Source organism: Rhamphochromis sp. 'chilingali' (assembly GCF_963969265.1).
Source record: "Rhamphochromis sp. 'chilingali' genome assembly, chromosome: 2".
Classification (NCBI taxonomy): Eukaryota; Metazoa; Chordata; class Actinopteri; order Cichliformes; family Cichlidae; genus Rhamphochromis; species Rhamphochromis sp. 'chilingali'.
This window is the reverse complement of record NC_137930.1, coordinates 17,086,983-17,113,876: the sequence shown is the minus strand read 5'-3', so window position 1 is coordinate 17,113,876 and position 26,894 is coordinate 17,086,983. Positions and strand designations below refer to the sequence as shown.

Genomic DNA, 26,894 nt, shown 5'->3' with positions numbered 1-26,894 from the left:
AGATTTCCCCCCACTCAGTTTGAAGGAAAAATACTTTCAAACTCTAAAGAGTCAAAGAGAGAGAGTCAAAATAAGACCCACAAGGTGCTATTTATTCGATAACTTCCATCATATTAAATTGTACATGTATTTGCGTTACTGTGATTATGCCTGTTCAAATTAAGGAGTCATCATGTACAAGGTATATGTTTTTCCTAATTCCGTTTCTGGTTTACATCCAGTACGGGGTTGTAGTGATGATTACATCAGCCCTGTTGTGCCTGCTGGAGTAGCTCGCAGGCTGCTGCCTCTCTCCAGTTTTCTTACGGTGGAGCCTAAAAACAGGTGTTGAGTTCAGTCAAATATTTGTCACGCGTTATCGCTCATTATTAATAGTTTTCCACATGAGTAATTTCACCACTTTGCATAAAATTTACCAATGCAAGATTTTTTTTTTTTTTTTTTTGCTAAAAGAAAAGTTTAAAGCCAATTTAAAATGTGCATACATTTTTATGTTGGAAAAAAACATTTTGTGTTTTGGGACTCACATGCTTTTTGGAAGAAAGAAGAATACAGTCTGCAGATATGCTTCATGCCTGAATGTACTATTCTTTGTCCCACTGATATAAGGGAATACAGGAGAATTATTTAATTTATTTATTACTCCTGTTTACTTCATCTATCATTTAGGATGAGCGTTCCAGAAAAATTCTGGTGTGTGTATTTCCAACAAATCCATTCTTACAATCTTTCCCATAACATAATATATGTTAGATCCTGTTAAAAAAAGCAGAAAAATGACCAACTCTTGTCTTAAAATTGGAATAATAGCGTACCATAACGCATAACTGTCATTGCCTGTAAGGGTGTAGGCAATGACAGTTTGACATCAAAGCATCTTAAAGCACAAAACGTCTGTTATAGTCTACCTCTTTTTAATAGCGCCAAGGTATAGAGTATAAATGCAGAGTAAAGATAATTAAAATACATGCTTAGAAATCCCATAGCACTGGTTTAGTTCACAGGTTGAGCAGGCAGCCATATGCTGGGAAGCTAAACTGTAGAATCTCGGGTTTAACTTTTTTCTTTTTAACTAAAGAAAAAAGGCAGATACCTTACACAGCCATTACTTCAGTGTCTCAATGACATTAAGACTTGGATGTCTGTTAACTTTTTTAAATTCAGTGATAAAAAGACAGAGGTGATGGTTTTTGGTAGCCCCACTGAGACCCCCAATGTGTATGTAGATTCCCTGGCCCAGTATGTTAAGCCAACTGTCACAAACCTGGGGGTCAAAGTGGACTGTGATCTGAAGTTTGATGGTAAAATCTAGCTTCTTTCACCTCAGGCAGCTGGGAAAAATAAAGCCACGGCAGCACTTTGAGACAGTGATCCACGCCTTTGTTAGCACTCGGCTGGATTACTGTAATGCATTTTATATTGGGGTCAGCGCTTCATATATTAGTCATCTACAGAGGGTGCAAAATGCCGCAGCTCGTCTTTTAACTGGCACTCGAAAGTTTGAGCACATTTCCCCTGTTTTAGCTTCATTTCACTGGCTGCCCATTTCTTTTAGGATTCATTTTAAAATTCTTTTATTTACTTTTAAAGCCCTCCATGGCCTAGCCCCATCGTATCTCTCTGAGCTGCTACAGCCTTATACACCCACCCGCTCTCTCAGGTCAGCTGATCAGCTGCTCCTGAATGTACCCAGGACTGGGCGTAAACTTAGAGGAGATCGTGCTTTTGCTGTAGCAGCTCCAAAACTGTGGAACGAGCTTCCTTTAGAGATTAGACAGGTCAGTTCTTTATCTGTTTTTAAGTCACTCTTGAAAACCCACCTTTGACACCACGTGAGATGTTGGTTTTTATTTTTATTTCAGTTGTTTTTAGGTGATTCGATGCTGTTTTATCTTGTTTTTGTTTTAATATAGGGCTGTTTTAATTTTATGTTTTATGTGTTTTATTTATTTATTTGCTGTTTTCTGTTATTCTATTGTTTTAAATTATTTTCTGTACAGCACTTTGTTCCTGTGCTGGGTATTTTAAAGTGCTTTATAAATAAAATTGGATTGGATTGGATTGGATTGGATTAATGCTGACATGGAGCCTTGTGTTGCGTTTCTTTCCCCACCCACTCACCCATCATCTCTCTCTACCTGCTTTCCTGTCTGTAACTGCACTGTCTAATAATGGCAAAATCAAAAATAATTAAAAATAAAACCGCCTGCCCTATATTAAGAATTTTACAGGAGTGGAAAGACCTAAAAGAACGTCTGTCTGTTATTTGCTTTTTAATTTATTGCGATGTGAAATTTTTGTGTATTTTTCAAGTTAAAAACACACACTCACACATAGTGCTTCACAGAAAGCTGTTTTAATGGTGCTTAACTTGTAGCTATACAAATGTCAAGAGTAGAAAAGGCATTCATGCTAACTGATCGACCAGCTTCAGGGTTCAGCACCCTGGACAGAGCTTCACATACTGAACCGACTAGATTCTTTGAAAGGATGTTTAAGCTTGAGGCTCCATTTTTCCGTGCTTTTTATGTCACTTTAAACAGGCATTAGTCTTTTTTTTCCTTTTAAATCTGTGCCTATTTGGTGACAAGGAAGAAAATGAAAGAAAAGAAAAACCTCTTTGTATGTGACCTCTTTCAGATGGTGGCACATCTTGGTATTTGATGCAGTATAGTATTTTATTCACACCGAGGAAGTTTTTCAGCCTACGCTGTCATCTAAATATGTAATATGGTGAACCGTAGTCTCAAATTAATGTACATACTGATACTGCAGTTGATGAGCGCAGCATCTTTCACCAACTTAATACCAGTAGTCATCGCACTGCAGCAGAAATGATCTACAGTTGCTAATTTCAGACTTGCTGTGCATAATTTGAACGCATGACATATTAGGAACTTTATTAATTAAGACTGGTGTTAAGCATTTTTCTAAATGTCACTCTACAGAGGCAGACTCCATGCTCTGCAGACTAATCATCTAGAGCAGTGTGCAAGACGACTTCTGATATTTTTACAAACAGGACAAATTTTCAAAAGAAAAAAAAAAGTGCAGGATTTTAATAGTGGGAAGTTGAAATTTAGTGAAACTTTAGTTCCTAGTTCTTTTCTGTTAACAAACAATAAAACCGCATCTTTAAAAGTTACTAACTTATTAAATTTTGGTTGGTAGAAGATGGTCCAGGTGGTTATTGTAGAGTGGTAACTGATGTGTGCAAGTCTTTGTAGAGACAAAACATTGTGTAGTGTATTTACCAAGATTATTTGCTTCACTCCTGCTTCTGCTTCACTCAGTGTTTAGTTTTGTTTTCACTTGCTGTTTACTTTCACCTCCACTTACTGTTTGGTTTAGCATCATAATCTCCAGAGGGGTGTGCTGTGAAGAAAGTTCGACATTACCAAGGATATCTTTTCTTTATCCTGGCTTCACTAACCCTAATATATTTTATCAGGCTAAGCAGTTACACACAGGCAGTTATCAAGCCCTTGTTTGTCAGTCCAAAAATGGAGCTCATTCAAATGAAAGAGGTAGTCTTGGCAGCATATAACAGTCCCAAACTACAATACTACAATATGACAATAAAACAAAGCAGTGTATTAACAGTGCTGTGTGAACGTTCATGTGCATTTAGCACTTTAGTCCTTAAGAATGGAAAAAGCACTGCTATATTAATAAAGTCTTACATGTTAGTAGCAAGGAAAGCCAGCCAAATTGCAGGCTGTGTAAGTTAATAGACTTATCAGTACTGCAGCTCCATTATTAAGACACAGGGGAATCTGACAGATTACAATTACGTATTCCATTAAATTAATGTTTAGATGTATGTAAGACAGTTGTAACATTATTCTTTCAGCTACAGCCCCAGTGGTGTTTAAAGGTCTGAGAGCAAGTGAAAAAAAATTAATAAAATAAAACATAATTTAAACATAAGCTTAGACTGCCTTCCAGTTTGGCATAAGTTGAAATAGGTATTGAAATGGGATCATATGATAAGGCTCAAAGAACAACAAAAATGTTTGAAAATTACTAACAGCAACCAGAGAAAAAGCAGGGTAAAGTTGGTGGTCAGAATCTGTATTTCTTACTGATTTCCCAAGACTGAGCTCTTATATGCAGTTTAGGTCTGCAACATAAATGTTGCCTGATACAAATCCTGCTTCATAGCACAGGTCTCTGCTGAAGTTTCACAAGATCACAATGTTTACATTTGGAAAAATTGAGAATACACATAAATTATGACGTTAAAACCATTTAACTTTGGCATTTATTACAATTTTATTGTTAGGAATACAATAATTATTCATTAAAGTTGCATTAACTGTAAATTTACCATCTAATAATAATGGTTATCATAAAAGTAATGCTAGCCACGCTACGTGCGTATTGCTAAGTCATACACAAAAGAAGGAGCCAGAAATTCAGGTCTGAAATGTTTGGAATTAGTTTTTTTGTATAGAAGCTGCAGAACAAATTAGATTACTTATTGTCAATTAATTATTAATTTTTAAACTGGTGTCATTAAAAATTTGTTGTTGTTTTTTTTCCAAATTTGGGATAAATGCAGTATAGCTTTTCTGATCTTATCCCATAACTTCATTAAAAATTTTTACAAGAGGTACCAGCACAACAAAAAAAACTCATTTCCAACTGAATCCATCCTTTTATGCAAGCTCACTGCAACATGTTAAAAAGCAAAGAGAAATGCAGAGGATACAGGATCTTTTTGAGCAAGGAGGTAATTAAAAAAAAAAAAAGACATGATTGCTCTTCGCTTTTTAACATGTTGCAGATATGTTCATGGTAGGCTCCTGTTTCTCTCTTATTATTTGATCTATTTCTTGAAGAGGAAGAGGGACGCACATGTGACCGGTCATTACTGAAGCTCACCCTGACTCCATCTGCTTATTCCACATTCCTCCTAGTAATAATGTATTCAGCCTCTCTTCCAAGCTGCATCCAGCTCCACCTGCTTTGCTCCTGCACCTGTGCTCCCAGAAATTTCAAAAGTAGAGTTTGGCACAATGCTGTGAACCAGTAGGCTTCAAAATAGCTAAATGGTATGTTTACATGTGCTTATAGACTATAAATATGCTCTACATTAAGCTTGTGAAATCCTGAAATGCAGTTTGATGCTGGGTTTTACTGCTTTTAACCCCTAGAGTTACTGTCAAGATAAAGTACATCAAAGCTGCCGGTGGTAAATCAGTGTTTCTTCTTTTTTGGATTGTTTTGGGGTTTGTTTGGTTTTTTTTTTCCTGTGTGTGGAGCAAAAACATCTAAACTAGGATAGACAGCAAAACAGCACCACAGAGCATCAAAAATGATTTTTTTTCCACCTAACCACCCATACTCGTTAACTACATTGATTATTTTTATTATTACTAGCATTAGTAACTCTTGTGGTGGTTAAGTCCAACTCCAAAAATTTGGATTTACATACTAAATGTTAAAACCAGATACAGATTTAATAGATTTACATGCAGTCTTTAGGCAAAAAGTGATCTTTGACTGGCTGTGTGCCCATATGTAAGTTCTCATGTTGAAAAGCAACAGAAAAGCATATGTAGTACATGTACTAGACAGACCTGTTGAACCACATTTTAACGCAAATATTCATATAACCAATCATATAACAGCAACTCAGTGCATTTAGGCATGTAGATATGGTGAAGACAAACTGCTGAAATTCAAACTGAGTACATCTTTTTGTACATCTTTTCCATATGGGTGTGAATGTTTTAATAATTCATGTCAGTACTGTTTGCTCTATATTCCCAAAAGAACATATTAGATTTTCAAAGATATATGAATGCAAAACTGACAGCACTGAAGTCCGTCCCTGCATGCAGCAGGGTTTCTGATCAAACCGCTCTATTAGTCCTGCTCTGCAGCTCTCAGCGAGCTCGACTTGCTGTATTGTTACACGTCTCTACTGCATTAGACGCCAATGTTGTTTCAAATCCATGGCTGGGAATATTCCCCCAACAACTGAACCAACTGGAAGCTTACATTTATGGAAAAACTATAGTGGTTACTTTGCCGCTAAAATAGATTCAGAAACCAGAAAGTCGATATATTGTACATGTTATAGGCAATGGTACATTTTAACATTATAGGTAATGTTTCTAAAAGATCTGTAGAGATCTGGGCGACATTATGTTTTAAAGTTGATGAAGTAGATTTTTTTAAAATCCTTATAGTAATAATCAACAACCACATGATCACCTAAGCAACTCAGAACCCTGCAAATGAAGCAAATTTGTGCCTACAAAGTACAGAAATGCTATAAAAGACATTCCAAAAAGTTTTTAAGAAATGATTGAAACAAATTCTTTGATTGAAACAAAACAAAGAAATAGTGGGCAGGAAATGCAAAGCAAAGACTCCTTAATGACTGCAAAAAACCTGCAGGAAGGTTTAGCTGACACAGGAGAAGTGCTACACCATTTCATTGTGCAATTTCAGTGCATTGACAAGGTTTACATGGATGAGTCACTAGATAAAAGAAAAAAACCTACAGTCTCATCGCAGATGTCTGAAGTATGAAAATCGTCATCTCAATAAGCCGTACATGCTGTTGATAAAAAGGTTCTTTGCCCACAATCATCAAATATATTTAGAGAAATGTTCTTCTTTGGTGTTTTGTAGCAGACCTTCAGGACTAATTGAAAAATGTATTCTGATAAATCTAAGTATAACAGTGCAAATTTTAAATTAAGAAACAGAGATTGAAAGGAGGCTGGCTAATTCAAAACAGGTAGATGATCCAAAACTCACCTCAATATGCTGAAACAACTTCCTGAGCTGAAGCTTTCACAGTAACGCTAAACATCATTAAATGTTTAGCGTTAGTGAGACTGAAACACAGGTTTCAGTCTCATTGCCAGAGGTGTATAAAGTCAAGCACGCGCATGCAAGTCTGCCTTCACAAAAGAGCTTATTGATTTGAAAGCGATACTGAAATTTGATGGCACAGTTGCAACAAGTCATTTGGTGAAATTTGTTCTATACTAGACATTTCTTGATCAACTAAAATTTTAAGTGATGTTATTGCAAACTGAAATCTTTTTTTTTTTGCCTGTCCCGTTTGGCTCTTTTGCCATCAGAATTGTTGTCTAAAGGCAAAGAAAGATGCCCAACGGATTTACTTTACCAAATGGACCGTCCCAGCCTTGCCGTAATGGTCTATTTGATTCACCTTTTATTGTTTATTTTAGTTTTTATTTTCACTTGCTAGAGATGGGACAGACTTGAATGAGGAAAAGAAAAGGGAGAAAGAAAGAGGGGGAAAAAACAGCAGAGAAGAGGGACGGGGATAAAGGGCAAAAAACAAAAACCAACAAAATAAGCAGACAAAAAATACATAAATCAATCACCTGGATCACCTGTTGAGAAAGAAAAAAGAAAACAAGCATTTAACAAGAGATAAACAACATCATGATGATCTATGGGAATATAACAGTAAATACTAAACATTATTGTGCAGCACGTAAGATCGACAGCGCACAGGGTGCTTTAAGGTAGGAGCCAAAAAGGGTGTAGTTTGTGTGTGTGAGCACCCGTGTGTACACCTGTGAGCATGAACACACTTGTTTTTAAAAGGTTCCTTCATGTAATGATCTGCTAGAGGGTGTGGGGAGCCACAGCCCCGTCCTCCAGGGCATGAAGCAGGTATGGAGGAGATCAAAACTCCAGACATCCAGAGGCCCCCAGAACACAAGAGACCAAGGAAGACCAACAGAGGGGCAGCCGCGCCACTGTCCCAGAAAGAGCTGAGGAGAGTCCCAGATGAGGGCTCACTCAGCAGCCGTGGAGCAGAAGCCAGGAGGGGTTGCAGTGACGTGCCCGTGAGCTCCGCCGGCAGCCAGCTGTGCCAGAGTGAACGAGCCCCAGGCCGAGCCAGCTCCCCCGCACCCCCACACTCCGCAACCCGCCAGGGAAAGGGGGCCCAGGCCCATCCGGACCGGGGCCCAGTACAGCAGCGCCGCCTGGCCTCACAGAGCCCGGGACAGCCCACCCGACCCCACCACAGAGAAAACTGCACCCACCCCGTCATCCACTCATGTTCCAGACTACATGAGACAATAGACGCCCAGGCTGAGATCTTCCTCCACCTCTCCTGTATCTCCCCCTCCTGCAGAGTGAGGTCCTGAAGAGAGGAGAGCTCCTGCAAGATGTAACAACCTCCCCCACCAGTCGAAGAGCCCCCCAGGTGGCTCGATGCACCGGCGGCACCCTGCGCAAACTGAAATCTTATAAAAACTACAGAAACTGCTGAGTCCCAAACTCTTCTGGCATTAACATCAGCACAAAACCTGTGCCGGGAGCTTTGTGATGCCTATGGCCGATCTGTAGATGTAATGTGTAGACGTCCCAGTACTTCTTCCCATGTAAGGTGGTTCTGGGTAGATCTGATAAAACTTGTGTGTGAGTATGTGTAAGTGATCTGCAAGTAATGTTCTTATTTATTCCAAAATATGCTTGCATTTTGGAATATCTAATGGGGCATTCCCATGACTCATTAGACTGATAACTTTCTGTGCATGCCACAATTACTGTTTAATTTTCTGCGTTTACTAAATTAAAAAAAAAATAATTGCATTCAATGAAAGGGCCACATATATATCTAATGCAGTGGGGTTGTATTTAAAAAAATAATTAACAGAACATGTAATTTGATGATAGATGCACAGACATATGCATACAACTATAAGACATCTAAAGTTGTGAATGTAAAGCCTGTGTCACTAAGTCTTGGAGAAAGATTTGAAAACGAGTGATTCCCATTCATTTATTGCTTCCATTGTATGCTTTTGTATTAAATATCTTGCAGCCATAAAGCAGGTCAAGTAAAAGCAGACCTAGAGTGTAAGTGCAATCAATGAAGGTGTTACTTGGAAGGAAATTTTCTCGGCTCTAAGGGATGATTAAGCTGAAAAAGAAATGACTGTGTTAGAGAATTCTAAATAGCGACTCTTCTATCGAACCTAGACACCCCCAGTTTCCAGTAATGAAAAGAAGTAGGAAATGTTACCATTTATGTGTGACGGTGATGAAAGTTCGGATCTTATTAGCCGAGGCTTACACGGAGAAACTGAAAAGCTTCGGGGAGAGCAAACATTTCCTATCATGTAGGGTTCTGTAAAAAAAAATCTTGTATGGTCTTTTTAAGAAGTCTCCTGGCTGTTTTAAATTCAGGGGTTTGACCCGGTGAAGGCATAATCTATAACACTGTCCTCATCACAGAGTTTCTCTCCTGCTTCCTGGTGAATAGATTTTGTATCCCTTGTGTAAGAAGGGTTTCTCAGTCACAGACAAGGGTGCTACTATTCTGCTCTGCTGTGGCTTACAAGCTCTCTCTGTCACTGTCACGTCTCCTCTTCACTAACTCATCTCGAATTCTGCCTGTTATATACTTCTCTCCAATCTTTCTGCCTCCTTGTCTGTTTTATATCCCTCAAATGTATATACCTCCTCACTAAGATATCCTTCTTTTTCTCTAACTTCCTTTTGATTATTCCTTTCCCAGCTACTTGTATTATCTCGCATCACAGTGCTGTATATCTGCACTCCACCCTCGTGTCTTCCCAGCTTCATTTAACCTACTTGCTTTTCATATTTTTCCTCCCATAATTTCGTCTTTGACAGACTTACAGTGTGTTTTGTTCCACTTTTGTCATCCATCACCTGCTCGTCGATCTCATCATCAATCTTTTTTTCACAACACTCAAACTGTTCCTTTACAATTCCTGTGTCCGTGTGTCAGTGGCAGTGCCTGGATTTAAATGGAAGGTAAAGCAAGACTCGTGTACAAGTGCATGCTTTGCCTTTGAAATCCATATTAGAGCCAATTTATTTAATGACTCGCTGTTTTTGCATGTCCCCAGGCTCACGTCCCCGTGACTGTGGTGATCTGTATGCCAGTGGACAGAGAGAAGATGGCATCTATTCTGTGTTTCCTATTCACCACCCTTCAGGCTTCCAGGTCTACTGTGACATGACGACAGACGGTGGAGGCTGGACGGTGAGTCAGAGAAAAACACACTTTTGTATCACAGTGAGCACACACCCACACACAGCTTTTAACCCCTGTGTGTCTCTCCCCGAGGGAGCAACATTCACTCTTTTGGTGCGCTAGGGTAGTAATCAAGATGTATTCAGGGAATGCAAGGTACTAGAAGGTCATTTTATTAGGTCTGCTTTTTAAAATCTGCATGTATGAACCGATTACCTAACCCTTGTCTTGAGGGAAGTTTTGCAATATTTTTTTGGACAACGATGGACTTATTAAATGTTGCTGGTTAAATATAAAGTTAACAGTTACTGGACGAAGCAATGTGTGCAATATGTCATGAACACCTTGAGATTTTTTCAAATTTGGGAAAGTCTTTACTTTTAAAAAAACTGATTATAATTTGGTGGTTGAAGCATATATGAATGAAATATGAAATATAAATAAAATATATTTTGTGCCATACAGTACCATGCAAACGTCTTGAGTCACCCCATCCATCCATCCATGTATTTTCCTCTGCTTATCCAATTCAGGGTCGCAGAGGGCTGATGCCTTTCCCAGCTGCCCCCCTTAATTCTTTATGATTTCCTAAGGAGTCGAAATTCCTTCCAATTTTGTTAAAGTGGTCTTGTGCAATAGTTCTCCACACTTTCTGAAGGCCTTTCAAAGTCTTTCTTTGGACATTACCTGCTTTTTAAATTACTCCAGTAATTGTACTTGATCTTTTTGTTGTTGGTGTTAGCTACTTAACACTGATCTAAGAAGCATTTAAGCATAAAAACATCACCTAACTCAAGGGATGAACCGCTCTTGTGCATACACATAACATACAACAGCAAAGAAACTATTTAAATTGTATTGTATCTTTAGGTACTTTTTACTACTGCAAAAACACATAATCTCTTCCCAGTTTATTAGCTGAATCTCCTAAATATGACAAAGGTAACGTAGTTTGACAGGTATAAGATAACATTTTTGCACTAACAAGCTGATTCCCAAAGACCTATTGGCTGAGAAATGTCTTCGCATGATTTACAATGTGTCCTTAAAAAATCTGAAAAGAGTTGGAGACAAAATATGATGTGGCAGTTCTAAAAGAAACTAAGTACAGCAGATGAACAGGATCTCACGATCATGTCCATAAGAAACAGGAGAAAATCCAGCAAAGACCTGAGACATGACTTGATAGAAGCATCGGGCTCTTTGGCTGATCCATCTACTTTTCACTGAAGCCTCATTAGAAATGGTGTCAGTGGAAGGGTGTCAAGAAGCCATTTTTAAGGAAGTAAAACGGGGGGGAAAGGCTGACATATGCCAAATTACACAAGAACTGGACTCAAGATCATTGGTACCATGTTTTATGGAGTGATGGGCAATGGGTGGAATTATGAACACAGAAAAGTCTGATTGGCAATGGCTTCATTTTTCAGCATGACAAGGAAGTCAGAAGAACCCACAATGGAACAATATGAGTCATGGATTGGCCTCGTCAGAGCCCACCCCTCAACATTATTATTAAAATTGGAACAAAAAGGCAGCAAACATCCCTTTAAAAGGCTTTGAAGGTCTTCAAGAAGCCTGGAGAACTGTTCCTGAAGACTACTTAAAGAAAGCTGCCTAAGAGACTTCGCACTCTGTTGGCCTGATATATATATATATATATATATATATATATATATATATATATATATATATATATATATATATATATATATATATATGCTGTATATCAGCGTATATTTGCACAGTACTGTAGCTCAAGAATTTTCACATAGATACATGTCTAAACTCTGGTAAAATTATGAAGTTGTGACATTTTATATCCAAAAGTATTGTCTAATTACTAAAACAGAGGTTTCCTGCTCATGATTTGCTTTTAATTTCAAAAACATAATATTCGTGACTCATAATTTAGGTGACAATATCAAATGAATAAAGCAGAAAAGGAAAGCCAGTATTACAGGGGCAGTCACAGCAGAAGATGATGACACCTTTTGTTTTGTAAATGCTCAATAAAGGTTAAGTAAGTGCTGTCATCATGAGTAGAGATTCAGATACTCTTTTGCTTTGCCCGTGCTGAGATTTCTTGTAGAAAAAATACAAAGAAAGCATATTACAGCATCTGACTTTATGCGTAATTCCATTCGCTGTGCATCAAACTCACCGGAGAAAATGTTTTCATTATAGCTGACAAATTCCTGCACTGATTGTGTGTTTTTCGCTTTGTAATTCTTGCAATCTTGTCTTTGTACAGTAATATTTTGTATTTAATTAAGAAAAAAAAAGAGATATTTTTGTTTCCTAAGAATGTGGTTTTTCTTTGATCAAATACATGTCAGCTGTCTGGCCTTGTTAAAGCAAACATCACGGTTTAAGTGAGACTGTATACTGGATGCACTGCATCTTTGGGGAATGAAAGACAAGCGAGGTGAACAAACATTTACACAGGGATGTTTGAGGTTATATTTGGAAGCGTGGTTTAGATGTATCTCACACAAAACACACACGGAGGCACACGCACACACTCTTACTGGTTAGAGCCATTTATGTCTATTTGTTCTAAAGCATAATGTAGCAGCTGTCAGGAAAGCAGAGCAGTTTTTAATGGAGGACTAAGACTCTGAAACTGAAGCTGCACAATCCAATATTTTGATATATACAGTGGGGCAAAAAAGTATTTAGTCAGCCACCGATTGTGCAAGTTCCCCCACCTAAAATGATGACAGAGGTCAGTAATTTGCACCAGAGGTACACTTCAACTGTGAGAGACAGAATGTGAAAAAAAAAATCCATGAATTCACATGGTAGGATTTGTAAAGAATTTATTCGTAAATTAGGGTGGAAAATAAGTATTTGGTCACCTCAAACAAGGAAAATCTCTGGCTCTCACAGACCTGTAACGTCTTCTGTAAGAAGCTTTTCTGTCCCCCACTCGTTACCTGTATGAATGGCACCTGTTTGAACTCATCATCTGTATAAAAGACACCTGTCCACAGCCTCAAACAGTCAGACTCCAAACTCCGCCATGGCCAAGACCAAAGAGCTTTCGAAGGACACCAGGAAAAGTATTGTAGACCTGCACCAGACTGGAAAGAGTGAATCTGCAATAGGCAAGCAGCTTGGTGTGAAAAAATCAACTGTGGGAGCAATCATCAGAAAATGGAAGACATACAAGACCACTGATAATCTCCTTCGATCTGGGGCTCCACGCAAGATCTCATCCCGTGGGGTCAAAATGATCATGAGAACGGTGAGCAAAGATCCCAGAACCACACGGGGGGACCTGGTGAATGACCTGCAGAGAGCTGGGACCAAAGTAACAAAGGTCACCATCAGTAACACACTACAACGGCAGGGAATCAAATCCCGCAGTGCCAGACGTGTTCCGCTGCTGAAGCCAGTGCATGTCCAGGCCCGTCTGAAGTTTGCCAGAGAGCACATGGATGATACAGCAGAGGATTGGGAGAATGTCATGTGGTCAGATGAAACCAAAGTAGAACTTTTTGGTATAAACTCAACTCGTCGTGTTTGGAGGAAGAAGAATACTGAGTTGCATCCCAAGAACACCATACCTACTGTGAAGCATGGGGGTGGAAACATCATGCTATGGGGCTGTTTTCCTGCCAAGGGGACAGGACGACTGATCCGTGTTAAGGACAGAATGAATGGGGCCATGTATCGTGAGATTTTGAGCCAAAACCTCCTTCCATCAGTGAGAACTTTGAAGATGAAACGAGGCTGGGTCTTCCAACATGACAATGATCCAAAACACACCGCCCGGGCAACAAAGGAGTGGCTCCGTAAGAAGCATTTGAAAGTCCTGGAGTGGCCTAGCCAGTCTCCAGACCTCAACCCCATAGAAAATCTGTGGCGGGAGTTGAAAGTCCGTGTTGCTCGGCGACAGCCCCAAAACATCACTGCTCTCGAGAAGATCTGCATGGAGGAATGGGCCAAAATACCAGCTACTGTGTGTGCAAACCTGGTAAAGACCTATAGTAAACGTTTGACCTCTGTTATTGCCAACAAAGGTTATGTTACAAAGTATTGAGTTGTATTTTTGTTATTGACCAAATACTTATTTTCCACCCTGATTTACGAATAAATTCTTTACAAATCCTACCATGTGGATTCATGGATTTTTTTTTCACATTCTGTCTCTCACAGTTGAAGTGTACCTCTGCTGCAAATTACTGACCTCTGTCATCATTTTAGGTGGGGGAACTTGCACAATCGGTGGCTGACTAAATACTTTTTTGCCCCACTGTAATAGGTTGTGATACTTGTAAGTAAAACCAAGAGCCCAGTTTTTCAGCTCTGTCCCATGTATTTGAATGGATAGTTAAAAAAAATCTATTCAATGAGCTGTTAAAGAAAAAGATTCCTGCTTCTCGCAAAGTAACATAAGCAGCATTAAAAGTCTTCTACATCCTTTAAGGGAATAATTAAATCTCTCCCATTTATAAAGGTTAGGGTGCAATGCTGCCTTGTTTATTCTTTTTTTTAAATGGATAGTTAAAACTCTTTGAAGGCTTTCCTCCTGAATGTGTGCAGAACTTTCAAAGGTTTAAAGGAGAGCGCACAGTTTCAAACCTCCAAACTACTTTGCTCGCAGTCTGTGGCTGCAATCACAGCTATATTGTCTGCATTTTACGCACTAATTGACTGTTTATACTGGCGGACGTATTATGCCGCTACAGTCATTATGCACATTGTCAAGCTTACAGTTTTTCTCAAATGCTAAAACACATGTCACAAACGTTACCACCAGGTCCCCCAATGTCCAAACACAACACCCTTCTCTAAAGCTACATAAACACAACCACACCTTCCCACTGCAAAACTCAAACTCCCACACCAAGAGAGCAGCTCGAAGCTGTCAAAACTGTAAACACTATACACAGCATTACACACTACAGCAAAACAATTGAAAACACAATGCTCAATTTGTGAGAAGGTTCTTTGTTTCATAACTGCCAATGCATATTTTAGAAACTATACAGTAACGGATCGTCGTAGATCTCTGCAGAGGATTAGGCATTTAGATTTGTGAGTTTCATATGAGTAGTATAAATCTATAGAAAATCCTGCATGTACGTACACTACTGTAACACAACTCAATGCAAAAACAGAATCTATTGCACACAACAGTAATCTTGAAAACATGAACAGGGTGTGAAGTTTTTTTATTTACGTTATTCACACCACACACACACCACAATCACTGTGCGGCATCATGTCGCTGAGCTGTTGCTCGCATCTCGTCCGTAATGATGGTGCGAGGTTGTCTTGCTCTCCCTCCTGGACCTTCTCCTCTCCCATGTTGGCCTTCTCCTCTTCCTCGTTGGTCGCTCCTCTTCCTCCTCTCATTTGAACTCCTCTTCCTCATTGGCCTGCCCCTCTTCTTCCAGGGCCAGCTCTTCTCCCTCCTCTGCATCAAATTCCTCTTCCCCTGACTCTGCCTTCATCCATTGTGTTTGTTTGGACTCTTCAGCATACTGTGCACTCTGAACTTGCTTTTACATGTGGGTACAGCATTAGCAACAAGTGTCTTCAATTTTGAGTCATTGTGTGTAGTGAATGACGCCAGGTGTGTTCCCTGTGTTCAAAGATTGGTGACTGTGGCAAGCATTTTGCATCACATGGGCTTTCATTTGAGAATATGAGCAGAGTTGTTTTGCAACATGTGTTTTAGCAAGGAAAAATGTGTTTAGATTTATGAGTACAGAGGGTTGTGTTTTGTGACTTGTGTCTTCATGTGACATGTGTTTATGGTACTGGAATATGGTGGCTACATTTAGTAAATGTGTTTAGACTACTGGTCATTTGGGTTACAGGATTGGCTTTTGTGTTTTAACATTTGAGAAAAACTGTAATAAGGAAAAGAAGCACAGCAAAGGCAAATGTAGTCTGAAATAGGTATCCTATTATACTGCGTCTGAGTTTGCTTTCCACATCCGCGACAGTGACATAAGCACATATAAAATATCAGCTCAAGTCGCTGTTTAATCGGCATGTCAGTGAATTGTGCGTGCATGTGTGTGCACTTGTAAACCAGTGACTAACTGCGTGAGATAGGCAAGGTCGTACCCTCCTATCATCAAATAAAGCCAGACTGTCAGAGTGACAGAGTGCTTAGCCCAGCATGATGGAATAGAGCTACATACCAGCCTGTCAGTGGATAGCAGCTTGTATGTGTGTGTGTGAGTGGGAGGGTGTATGTGTTCGTGTGTCTGTGCATGAATTACTGTTTGTGCATTAAAGCGAGCATACTTCCACAAAAACAGTTTCTGAACGTGAACGTGCTTTCCTGTCAGAGTTCCCGTCCGTTTTCCGAAAGATGCAGCAGTGTCAAAGTGAGCAGACTTTGCGTATGGTCCTATAAAAGGATTAACAGCTCCGATTGAGGTGATAATATAGCAGTTACTGATCCGGCCTGGTGTGTTGAGCTGATTGTGATAACGCTTGAGCCTCATTAAGAGATCAGTGTGGTGTGATCCAACTGGGGCAGGTAGGGAGAGGAGATGCATGGTGAGTTGAGTGGCTTAGTGCCTGTCTGACGGCTGAGCTTAAATAAGGAATGAGCCATATGCTGCCACCTCATTAGCATACTGACATACTGTAGCACTGTTGCAGAGGCTGCTGCAGACACACTGAAAGATGAGCAGGTTACTCGCAGAAGGGAGGGAACAGAGGAGAGCGAGTGGGACTCGGAGGAGACAAAGAAGGGAGTGGGCTTGATGAAAACATCAGAATCCAAAAGGGAGGAAGAGTGATAACAAGGATGCAGGGATTTAAAAAAAATAATACCATAAGTGAAAAGGAATTAGATCGCTCCCCGTACTTTGAAATGGATAATTCAAATGCAATCAAATGTTTCTGTTCTGCAGTATTTGCAGTGAAAAGGTGACCTTTAGGGAGCCTTGTTAATTGTACAGCTGTCTTACATAGATTTAGATGTCAGTCAGCAGAGCTGTAGCATCAGTCAGTGATGACCTTTAGAAGAATGTATTTTCAGGGTCTGTTCACTTGTCTGTACCTTAATACAGCAGACAAATATGTTCACCGGATATCACCAATAGCAGTTCCCATAGTTTTAGCATTTGGAGGGCGTTAATGTGTGGGTTCGCCTGGACGATTTCTGTTTCATTGTTCTAATAGCACCCTATAAGATTTGCCTTTAGAAAAAAGGGCAAAAATTAGAGACCACCAGCTGTTTTAAATGGCAGCATGTTCAAAGAAAATGTGTTCCATAATGCCATGCATGACTCATAATCAGACCAAACCAACACAGCCACCCACAAAATCCACTATTTCTAACATCACGAATCTCAGATTTGCTTCTTTTTTTAAGGGGTTAACTTCTTCTGAAACTATACATTAATAATAACACATAGTTAAATTCTAGTGTCTACTTTTTCCATCAAGCTGTCCACACTATGAAGGGTGATTTTTGCAATAATCTGGTTATGAGAATAAAATATTGGTACTGTGTCAAACTACAAATATGCTGTGATAATATTAGGATACACATATAATTAATTATAATTATAATTAATAAAACAATTAGGGTGGAGTTTACTGCAAAACAGAAATGGGAGATAATTAAAATCACAGAGGATAATTACAAGCAAAATTAAAAGCATATTTGAAAATAAGAATGAGACAGTTAAAAATTGAACTAAAATTAAAAGGTTAAAGAGAAAAGATGAATTTTTAATTGAGATTTGAAAACTCTTAGTGAAGCAGTGTTGATCACTCTAGGATATAAGGAATTGCATTAATCCAGCCTGGGTGTGATAAAGGTGTTGACCACCTTTTCAAGGTTTTAAAAGAACAGAAGGGTTTGGCTTTAGCTAAGAGTCTTGACTGAGAGAAGCCAGCATTGACGACAGATTTAATCGGCAAATCTAATTTGGGAGCAGAAGTCAAGATTATAACAAGGTTCTTTACATGAAGTTTACAGCATGAAGTTAGAGATCTGAGGGATGGAGTCAAATTTGTGAACTGAGCTGCCTGGCAATGAACAGGGTTAATAAAAAACATATAGGATTTTGGTTTGGTTTTCACTGAGGGTTAGAAAATTCACTGACAGCCAAGTTTTAATCAAGTAACGCCAGTTTTTTTATTTTTTTATTTTGCGCAATAAAAACCAAAGGAAAACAATGCATTACATAGCTAACAAATTTGGGAGCCATTGCAGTTTCAGGAACCGGATGCATTAAAGCTGCGGTCTCGTTACATACAGGAAAATCTCACTTAAAATAAAAAAATAATAAAACAAAAACACACAAGTGTGCAAAAGAAACAGCCAGTTTTTTCTCTGTTGGGTCTTAATGGCTTAATGTAGAAGCCTTTACCTTACAATAGTCCCCCTGGGGTGACTGCAGCTGTGATTTGGCCATTTATAAGTAAAACTGAATTGAATTGAACTAAATTGGCTGCTTGCAAACTGCAGATGCTGTAAAGTAGGTTGTAACGTGGTGAATACTTAGAGAAAGGTTTTTGTTTGTTTGTTTTTTTACTATAATTAAAACATGTAATAACTGGAAAAAAAACAACAGCCTTTTACACAATCAATAAATAAAGAGTTTAGAGGCTGCATGGGAAAAAAATGGCCGTGTACCAGGTTGATTCAGAGACTGAGATAGAAAATTGTAGATAAAGACTAAATGTAGGGTTTTAGTAACTGTCAAGTGAGTAGAGTGGTGGTACCTTTATACGAAAGACAAATCAATAACTAGAATAACATGCTGAGTTTTCTCGACTGTAAGATACTATGCAGAATATGAGTTTCCCGCACTGCAGGGAGTATCCTCTATAGCACGATGACTCATATGTCAAATAGATATAAATGTGTTTTTTACATTTTTTTTTTAAAGAGAAGACGCTAAACAGGATAAAAATCAATGAGCAGCAGCAAAAAAAGATGTATCAGATCAAATCTATGTTGATAAATCATAATGATATTGTTAGTCAGAGTTAACATACTAGTTTTGACAGAGGTGCGCATCTTGGATAGGGCTAGTATAGTACACAGTAACCACCATTAGTGTATTTTAGTGCTTGAAGAGAAGAGAAGAGAAGAGAAGAGAAGAGAAGAGAAGAGAAGAGAAGAGAAGAGAAGAGAAGAGAAGAGAAGAGAAGAGAAGAGAAGAGAAGAGAAGAGAAGAGAAGAGAAGAGAAGAGAAGAGAAGAGAAGAGAAGAGACATTTCATGCAGGTTGATGTGAATGGTTGTCAGAGGAAATTGGTCAGTATTTCCTCACTGCCATAACTCATGCCCCAGAGACTGTTGGACAACAGAGGTAGGAGGGATGATGGCAGATAGGACATAAAAGAAGAAAGCTGTCATTACCTGCTCCCAAAACACACACTCAGCACTCATAAAAATAAGTTATGAAGTGTTCAACTATCTATACAAATAATCAAAGAAACAGAGATGCCTGTACATATATATATATATATATATATATATATATATATATATATATATATATATATATATATATATATATATATATATATATCCTTTGGGCAAGCATTGCCATCTGCAAAAGGGTGATTTCAAATGCCATTTAAACACATTCTCACGGCTTAGGGTAATGTCTTCTATTATTACTATTTTATTTGTTAAAAGGAAGGGCCTAAAAATGACCACAGCATAAATAATTAATGAGAGTAGATATATCAAAGTGCTCTGCGGGTCTGCATTATCAAATGGTGCTTTTATCGAAAGCACTGCAATCACTCTCAAATATTCAATTCAGCTAAGAACTGAAATGTAAAAGTTTTTGAGATTGAATGTACGATTGTGTGCATGTTGTATCACTCCTCAGGAGGCTTAGAGTGCCTTTTTGAGCATGTCGGAGGCGACGCTATAGGCTTTTCAGCATCTCTATCTGACTCGCAGGTTCTTCAATATTTCATGCCTGTTAGTTTATTGGTTTGAAAAATAAAGCAAATCCAGGATGGAAGTTTCTCCAGTTGTTTCATATCTCTAAATGATCTGTAAGGCACAGAATTGAAAACCTACGAGTACAATCTCACTTCTGTTTAAAGCATGCATTTTTCTTTTTAATGTTTAGTTTGCACACTCAACAGTCACTCTATCCAAATTCAATTTACTTTTCTCGACAATGAAGCAAACCTCTGTTTTCACCCTAAATATCTGACATAAAGAAATAATATTGTGGTGCTGAGACAGAGCATGAGCTGTCCACTGGAAGCATTACAGCAGGCAGAGTCAGACATGTCCTTTAGGATATTACTGCCATTAGGCTGGGATGAGTGTTTTTTGGGAATGGGGAAGGTTAGACGGCTGTGGGAGAGATGCTGCACAAACATTTGCTAATTCTACATTTCCTATCTGAGCAAGCACGCGAACAGGACTCTTGATATAGCTGCTGCTACCGTTTAATGGAAAAGCCTCAAGCCTCATCTCGAGCCACTTTTCATTTCTTTCTGTTTTGCTTGGAAACACATAGCAATACATGAAGTAAGGCAGAAACAGAGGTCGTACAGCTTCTTTAAGTAGTCTTCAGAATTTTCAAGGACATTCAAAGCTCTTCTTTGAATGTTGGCTCCATTTTGTTCCAGTCATTGTCGTGATGATCCCACACTGCTTCAGTAATGTTAAGGTCCGGGCTCTGGGGAAGCCAAGACTGCTAGTGTCCCATCGTGTATTTTTCTCTTCAGGTATTTTACAGCATTGGCAGTGTGTTGAAAGCACGAAAAATGAGGTCACTGACAATCAGATGTTTTCCAAATGCTGGATCAAAATCTAATGGTACTTTCATGGGTTCATAATTCAACCAATTTTAACAACGTATCCAACACCACTGAATGTAATGTAGCCTCAATCCATGACAGCCGTCACTGTGTTTTACAGATGGCTGTAGATGCTGTTTCACTTCTCTCCTGACCTCCTCAGTACTTACAGAATTTTCAAATTTGGATCCATCACTCCGTATGACCCGTTGCCACTGATTTTCAGTCTAGTTCTTGTGTAAATTGGCATGTGTGCACCTTTTCTGCCTGTTTCCCCTTCCTTATGAATGGCTTCTTGACAGCCATCCTTGCACTGAGTGAATAGTAGATGAACCAAATGAAGGGCCAGATGTATTTCTCGGGTCCTGTGTCAGGTCTTTGCTGGACTTTCTTAAGAGCATGACTTTCAGATAGTGTTCATTTGCTGTGTTTTTTTTTTTTGTTTGTTTGTTTTTTTGTCTGCCACCTCTTGTTTTGTCCTCTAAGGACACACTGGATGTCATCTTGAGTTATGGCAAGTGTTTAGCTAACAGCTCTTTGGCAATTACCTTGTTGGTGCAAACTGTGCAAGCCTTGGCATTCTTCATAGATATAACTAAAGCGGTGGGAACAAATTATGTGTTATTACAACAGACTAAAACAGTTTCGTTCTTTGTCTTTTTGGCGCAGGTTTCTGTCGTGCAGACACAACAATAGTCCCTCCTTGAGTTAGGTCCATTTTTATGCTGGAATGATTCAGAATTCAGTGTTAAGTGGCTAAATAACAAATTTCAAATGACAAAATAGAAAAACAACTGCTTTGTTTTTTTGTTGGTTTTTTTTTTCTTTTCTTTTTTTTTTAATAAATTTGTTTTTAGCTCTTTGAATGCAAAATATAAAACAACAAGGGCTGGCTTTAGACTTTTGCACAGCACTTTATATAAGTAAAGCTTATACTGGCTTTAATAAATAAATCAGTTTTAGCTTCTTGTATCTTGGCACGCGCCACACCAGTGTGATGCTAAATCCCAAAGTCTTGTACTGCCCTTGATCTTTGTCTACATGCAGACTTTAGAAGAATGTTTACAAGCCCTAGCAGAGATCTACCTGTGTTAACCCGGTTTCTCTTAATCCTTTCACCCCACCCAAAAAAGGGAAAAACAGATTTCTTATTTATATGATGTTTCTGAAATCAGGTTACCCCTGCAAGCCAAGAATAATCTTTTTTACTTAAGCACATGTAAATGCAGAAATATGTGTGTAAGCAGGAGTGAAAAAAAAAATAAAATAAATAAAAAAATGCTTGTGGATTGTGTTTGTCCTTCTGTTCTCATTTGCTGCTGCTGTGTTTGGAGCACATCTGTCTTTCTGATAGGATTATAAAACATTCACCAGCAGATGTTTGCACTCCTCTTTGAAGATAGCAATTGTGCAGACTGTTGTGGATTTATGAGTGCTTTCATCAGACAGTGTTGAATTTGTCACTATATCATCAATATTCTTAACAATGTAATCAAACTGTTAGAAGCTCCTCTACCAGTCTGTTTTGATCCATCTTATGAAAAGGAGCACGGAGCTGCTTTTGGAGCTGATTTTATTAGCATCAAGTCATGTTTTGTGTATTTATTTTATTTATCTTATTTTCCTCCTGTCTACATGTCTATCTTGGCTATTTCCACATTGTGTCTGTTTTCCATAAATGCTGCTTTAAAAAAATAAAAAAAAGATCATTCCTGTGTGATTCAGTTTGCCTTTATAGCAGATATATTAAGCGCTCAGGAAGATGTTACCATTTACCTTCAGGTAGTGAGCAGAGCAAGTGACATCTGTTGCCAAAGCACCAAACATATAAACATAGTGTGCTCACAGCATGTAGCCTATATGCCAAGAGCTAACAAGCTATTGGCATAATGCCTTTTTTCCACCCAGTCACATGCCAGACTGTAAATCTCCCAGAATCAGCTTTTGAGTGCTTGTGTTGATTCTTCCCTGTGTTCTGGTCTGTCAGTCAGGGTGTCCGTCTGTGCACGCTGCAGGCTCCCAGTAGTTGACAGAAAGCCTGCTGAAGAGCTTAAGGCAGCTTGTTAAGTAGCCTCCATCTACTGCAGAGATTACAGGGAGCTTAATGTAATCATGCCTGTGCAATAGCCCGTGTGTTGGGTGAGATGGTCATTAAGGAGTGGAGATTTGCTTGTTAACGTTGTTTCGGCCATTGTTTTTTTGTTTGGTTTTTTTCACTGCATTTCTTGTTTGCCTGTTTAAACGGTCCTCCTAAAACTACTGACTGTATTTGCATAGAGCATTTAGATGTTGGCCTGATGCTAGTCTTGATTTATTTTTTTTTTTTTTTTTGCATGTGTGTGTGTCTGTGTCTAGCCAGTGGCTGCAGGCCCTAAACCCAGAGTCCCTAAATGCAGGGGTTACTTTTTTTTCAAAGAGGTGTCAAGTGAACTTGACTTTTACATGTCTAATACTTAAATGATGTTGATTTGGTGACACAGACACTCTGACAATACATGTTACAGGAGCTGCTGGCACCCTCAAAGCTATTTTTCTTCATCTGTACAGCCTTGTAAATAACTGCTCCTCAAAAAATAAGGAAAAAAAAACAAGGGAACAAAGATCCACTCCACTGAGTTAACAAAAATACAGCTGTTGCCACTGCAATTCTGACTTGTACCCTGTGACATACTGTCATAAACAAAATAATACCCTGTTAGTATATCCACATAGGTATAATCCAGCTATATATGTGTGTGTGTGTGTGTGTGTGTGTGTGTGTGTGTGTGTGTGTGTGTGTGTGTGTGTGTGTGTGTGTGTGTGTGTGTGTGTGTGTGTGTGCGCGCGCGCGCACCTGGAGACAATAATAAACAGCTCAGTGCCATAGCTGATTATTTTCTCTTTGGAACTACAGTGTACTAGTGGCAGTCTCAAAATTTTATTCTAATATTCCTAAGGGAAGAATCCCATCAAACTTGTGTAGGTAGGGCCAACAGAGTTGGCAATCGGGAACAGGTTTATTTAACACAGGCAGCTCAAGGCTCATATTATCCATGTGCACTGTTTCATTTCAGCTCAGTGCATTTGACTGTCATTCACAGATGCACTATTTTCTCCGTCTGTGGTGTGTTTGTGTCACGGCAGAGCTGTGTGCTACCTTGCTGTAAGTGCATTAATAAAAGCTTCCAAACATGGGTTTATCTGTCTTAAGGCTTTGTTTGAGAATGACAGTTTTGTTTAGACTTAACAGCTGGCACCTAGGTCTCGTCCGATGTGGTGGAGGGACTGTGGATTTTTTTATTTTTTTTATTTTACTGCCTGTCCTCTGATTTATCAGAATAGCCCCCCCTGTGCATTTACAAATCAACGCTGGGTTTCACTGCCTTTTAGCAAAACATATAGTTTGACGGCATGGACTGGCAATTCCTATAGCTTGCTCGGGGAGTCTTCAGATGAAGGGAAGAGAAGTGAGCCTTTATTGAAATAAATAAATAAATCAATAATGCATGAGGGATGAACCTTAATAATCCATTCAGGGAACTTGATTTATAACAGTTACTTACTTAAAGAATTGATTGTACTATGCTATGATACTTTTGGTTTTTTTGTCTCAAGTTTCCTTTAATATTGACTTATTGTTGTGATCCCAGCCTGTATTCACAGTGGGCTTTGTAACTTCGCTTTAGGGTGGTTATATACTTTATGTTGTGTTAGTAAACCCCAGCATCCGTTGCTGAACCCTTTAATAAAACTGCTGCTGTATCATAACTGCAGTTCTCAGTCTGTGTACGGCGGGAGCACTGCCTGCCCCTCACCCACATAGAACAAGTCAGCTTCTGACCTTAGCAGAAACAACTTTGATGTCAGGTACAGCCCTCTAGCCAGACATTGTGTGTGAGGATTTGTCATTTGGGATGTTAAGCTGCATCCTAGTGGAAACTGTGTGTGTGTGTGTGTGTGTGTGTGTGTGAGCGTGTGAAGAGGCATACACTCTGAACTGGGTGACTGATTCCATTTCCTGTTTTTTGAAGGTGCGGATGAAAAGCTGTGGGGGTTTGGGGGGAATTTTTGTGACACAAAAATTCTTTTACAATGCGTTCTGACACAGTGCTGACCAGTGTTCGGAGAAAGTTCTGCATTAATGATCATAATGTAGGGATCAGAGCAGACAGCAGTCAGTCACAGCCTCACTCAGACTCTGTGTGCATGTGGATGAGTGAAGTGTGAGGTGCTGAATTTAGTGCTGGATGCTATAAATCAAATCAGGGGAGTGAAGAGCTCCACTAGGATGGATGATTCATAGTGCGAGGTCCAGGAACACATCAACAGGAGAAAACATAGTCAGGATAAAGAGGCAGCTGACCGTCACTGGCCTCAAATTTCTGCACATTCTTTACTCAGACATGTCAGCGATGAAAGAGGCCAGAGACAGAAAGTTTGTATTACTCATTGACTTCAAAATTAGAGTGGGAATAGACACATTTTTGCTTTTATCACCATGAAGTAAATGTTGATTGCTAAATTTAATGGCTATAGAGTTAAAAAAATAAAAAATAAAAAAACACCAATGGCATTTAGATTGGTTCCCTTCGAGTCGCTCTTTCACTGTGCAATTATATCTGACACCAGGTACTCAATCTCCTGGGAAAATGAAGGGTCGATTTTGCATCCAAAACAGACAGCGCACTTTGTTTATATTCTCTCCAGGTAGTGGAAATGGTGGAATTTGTAACAACCTGTTGAATTGTTTAAACTTTACCTGGTAAAAGAGAAAAGAGCTCCGTAGCTGGAAAAGACAGTGAAGCCGAGGAATCAGAGTAATGGGAACAAATGTTGACTGTAACCTATTTAACACTCATTATGTCATAATAGAACACAAATGCGTTACAATGGCTGGAATATATATGTAAAATAAATAAGTACATGAATATTTAAACTCATTGGTTGTGTTTAGAAGCAAATTAGCAGTGTTTCAAATGTATCTGTACTCATACAGACAAAGGTTCAGATTGACTACACGATCAAGCACCCACTTTAACATCTCTACACATTTTTTTTTCCCCACTCCAAAAAGCCTCGCTTCATTCCACCTCCCAGTGTTGATCAGTGCCTTTCCCTCCTCAAACATGTGAAAGAAAATGATTGGTGTCTCTGCAGAGGTTCATGTCTCCAGGGAAGATACACACACAGAGAGAGATTCTGGCCTTCAGGGTCAACATGCAATTAAACCTCAGATGGGCTCTCGAGTCTTACAAGAATACTGGCTGTGGAGGGAGACATGGCTAGCAAGACAAGTATGTTAACCCTGATATGAACTGAACTGCTTGTTGGTTATCCTGCTTTTGTAGAGTACTGCTCCACGTGACCACTCACCAATGCTGCAGAAGTGATTCACAGTATCGGGGTAGCTGGTACACCAGTATCTCTGATTTTGTGTCAGACAGCAACCCCTGAATTACAGAGCTAGTGGGAAAGGTTAATGAAGACTCGAACATCAGCTCCAAGGATGGCTGCTGACCTTTTGTATAGGAGCTAACAAAATGAATTCTAAAGCAGTGCCTTCATTTCACCCGAGCAGTTTTTCCCTTTATGTTTCAGTGTCAGCGGGACAGATGTTTGAAAGCATGGTGTAAATCTCTCATGTCTATCTTTTATCCGACATGTGTGTTATATGTAAGCATGTAAGCAGCTAGACAGATTTCATTTGAGAGGTAACGGGAAAATAAAAGTCATTTTTTTCAACGACACATTTGCTTCACTGCTGTAACACAAAATACCACAATTTCTATTTTTATTTATTTATTTTTTGTACATAATTTACATTATAAGCCAATGTTACAGCAATTAATATCATTTTTTTCAAAAGTCTTTATCCTGTAAAGCCTTTTTTTAATGAGTGAAAAGTTTTGTTTTTTTTAAAAAGGAGAAACTTGCAGATTTATTTTTTCATTTGTGTAATTTTTGCGACATCTGACATTTTTGTGTAATTTATTCCCGTTTTTCCAGAAAACAAAATCACACTGATGATGTAGAGGTCTGGAAATCTCACAAAACACATGTATTAAACATGATAGATTTGGTGTTACAGGGTTAAATATTAGCTGCTTTTGTATCAAATGTAAGATGAACATTTA

General features: G+C 38.9%; 1 protein-coding gene across 2 annotated transcripts in view; it reads left to right on the top strand.

The window, feature by feature from the left end:
* Nucleotides 1–26,894, top strand: part of fibcd1b (fibrinogen C domain containing 1b) — a 124,946-nt gene that overhangs the window by 53,157 nt on the left and 44,895 nt on the right. For both annotated transcript variants that reach the window (XM_080874887.1, XM_080874886.1), the window contains one exon: nt 9,888–10,024. In XM_080874887.1, coding sequence (XP_080731013.1) covers nt 9,888–10,024 — 137 coding nt within the window. The remainder of the gene's footprint in view (nt 1–9,887; nt 10,025–26,894) is intronic.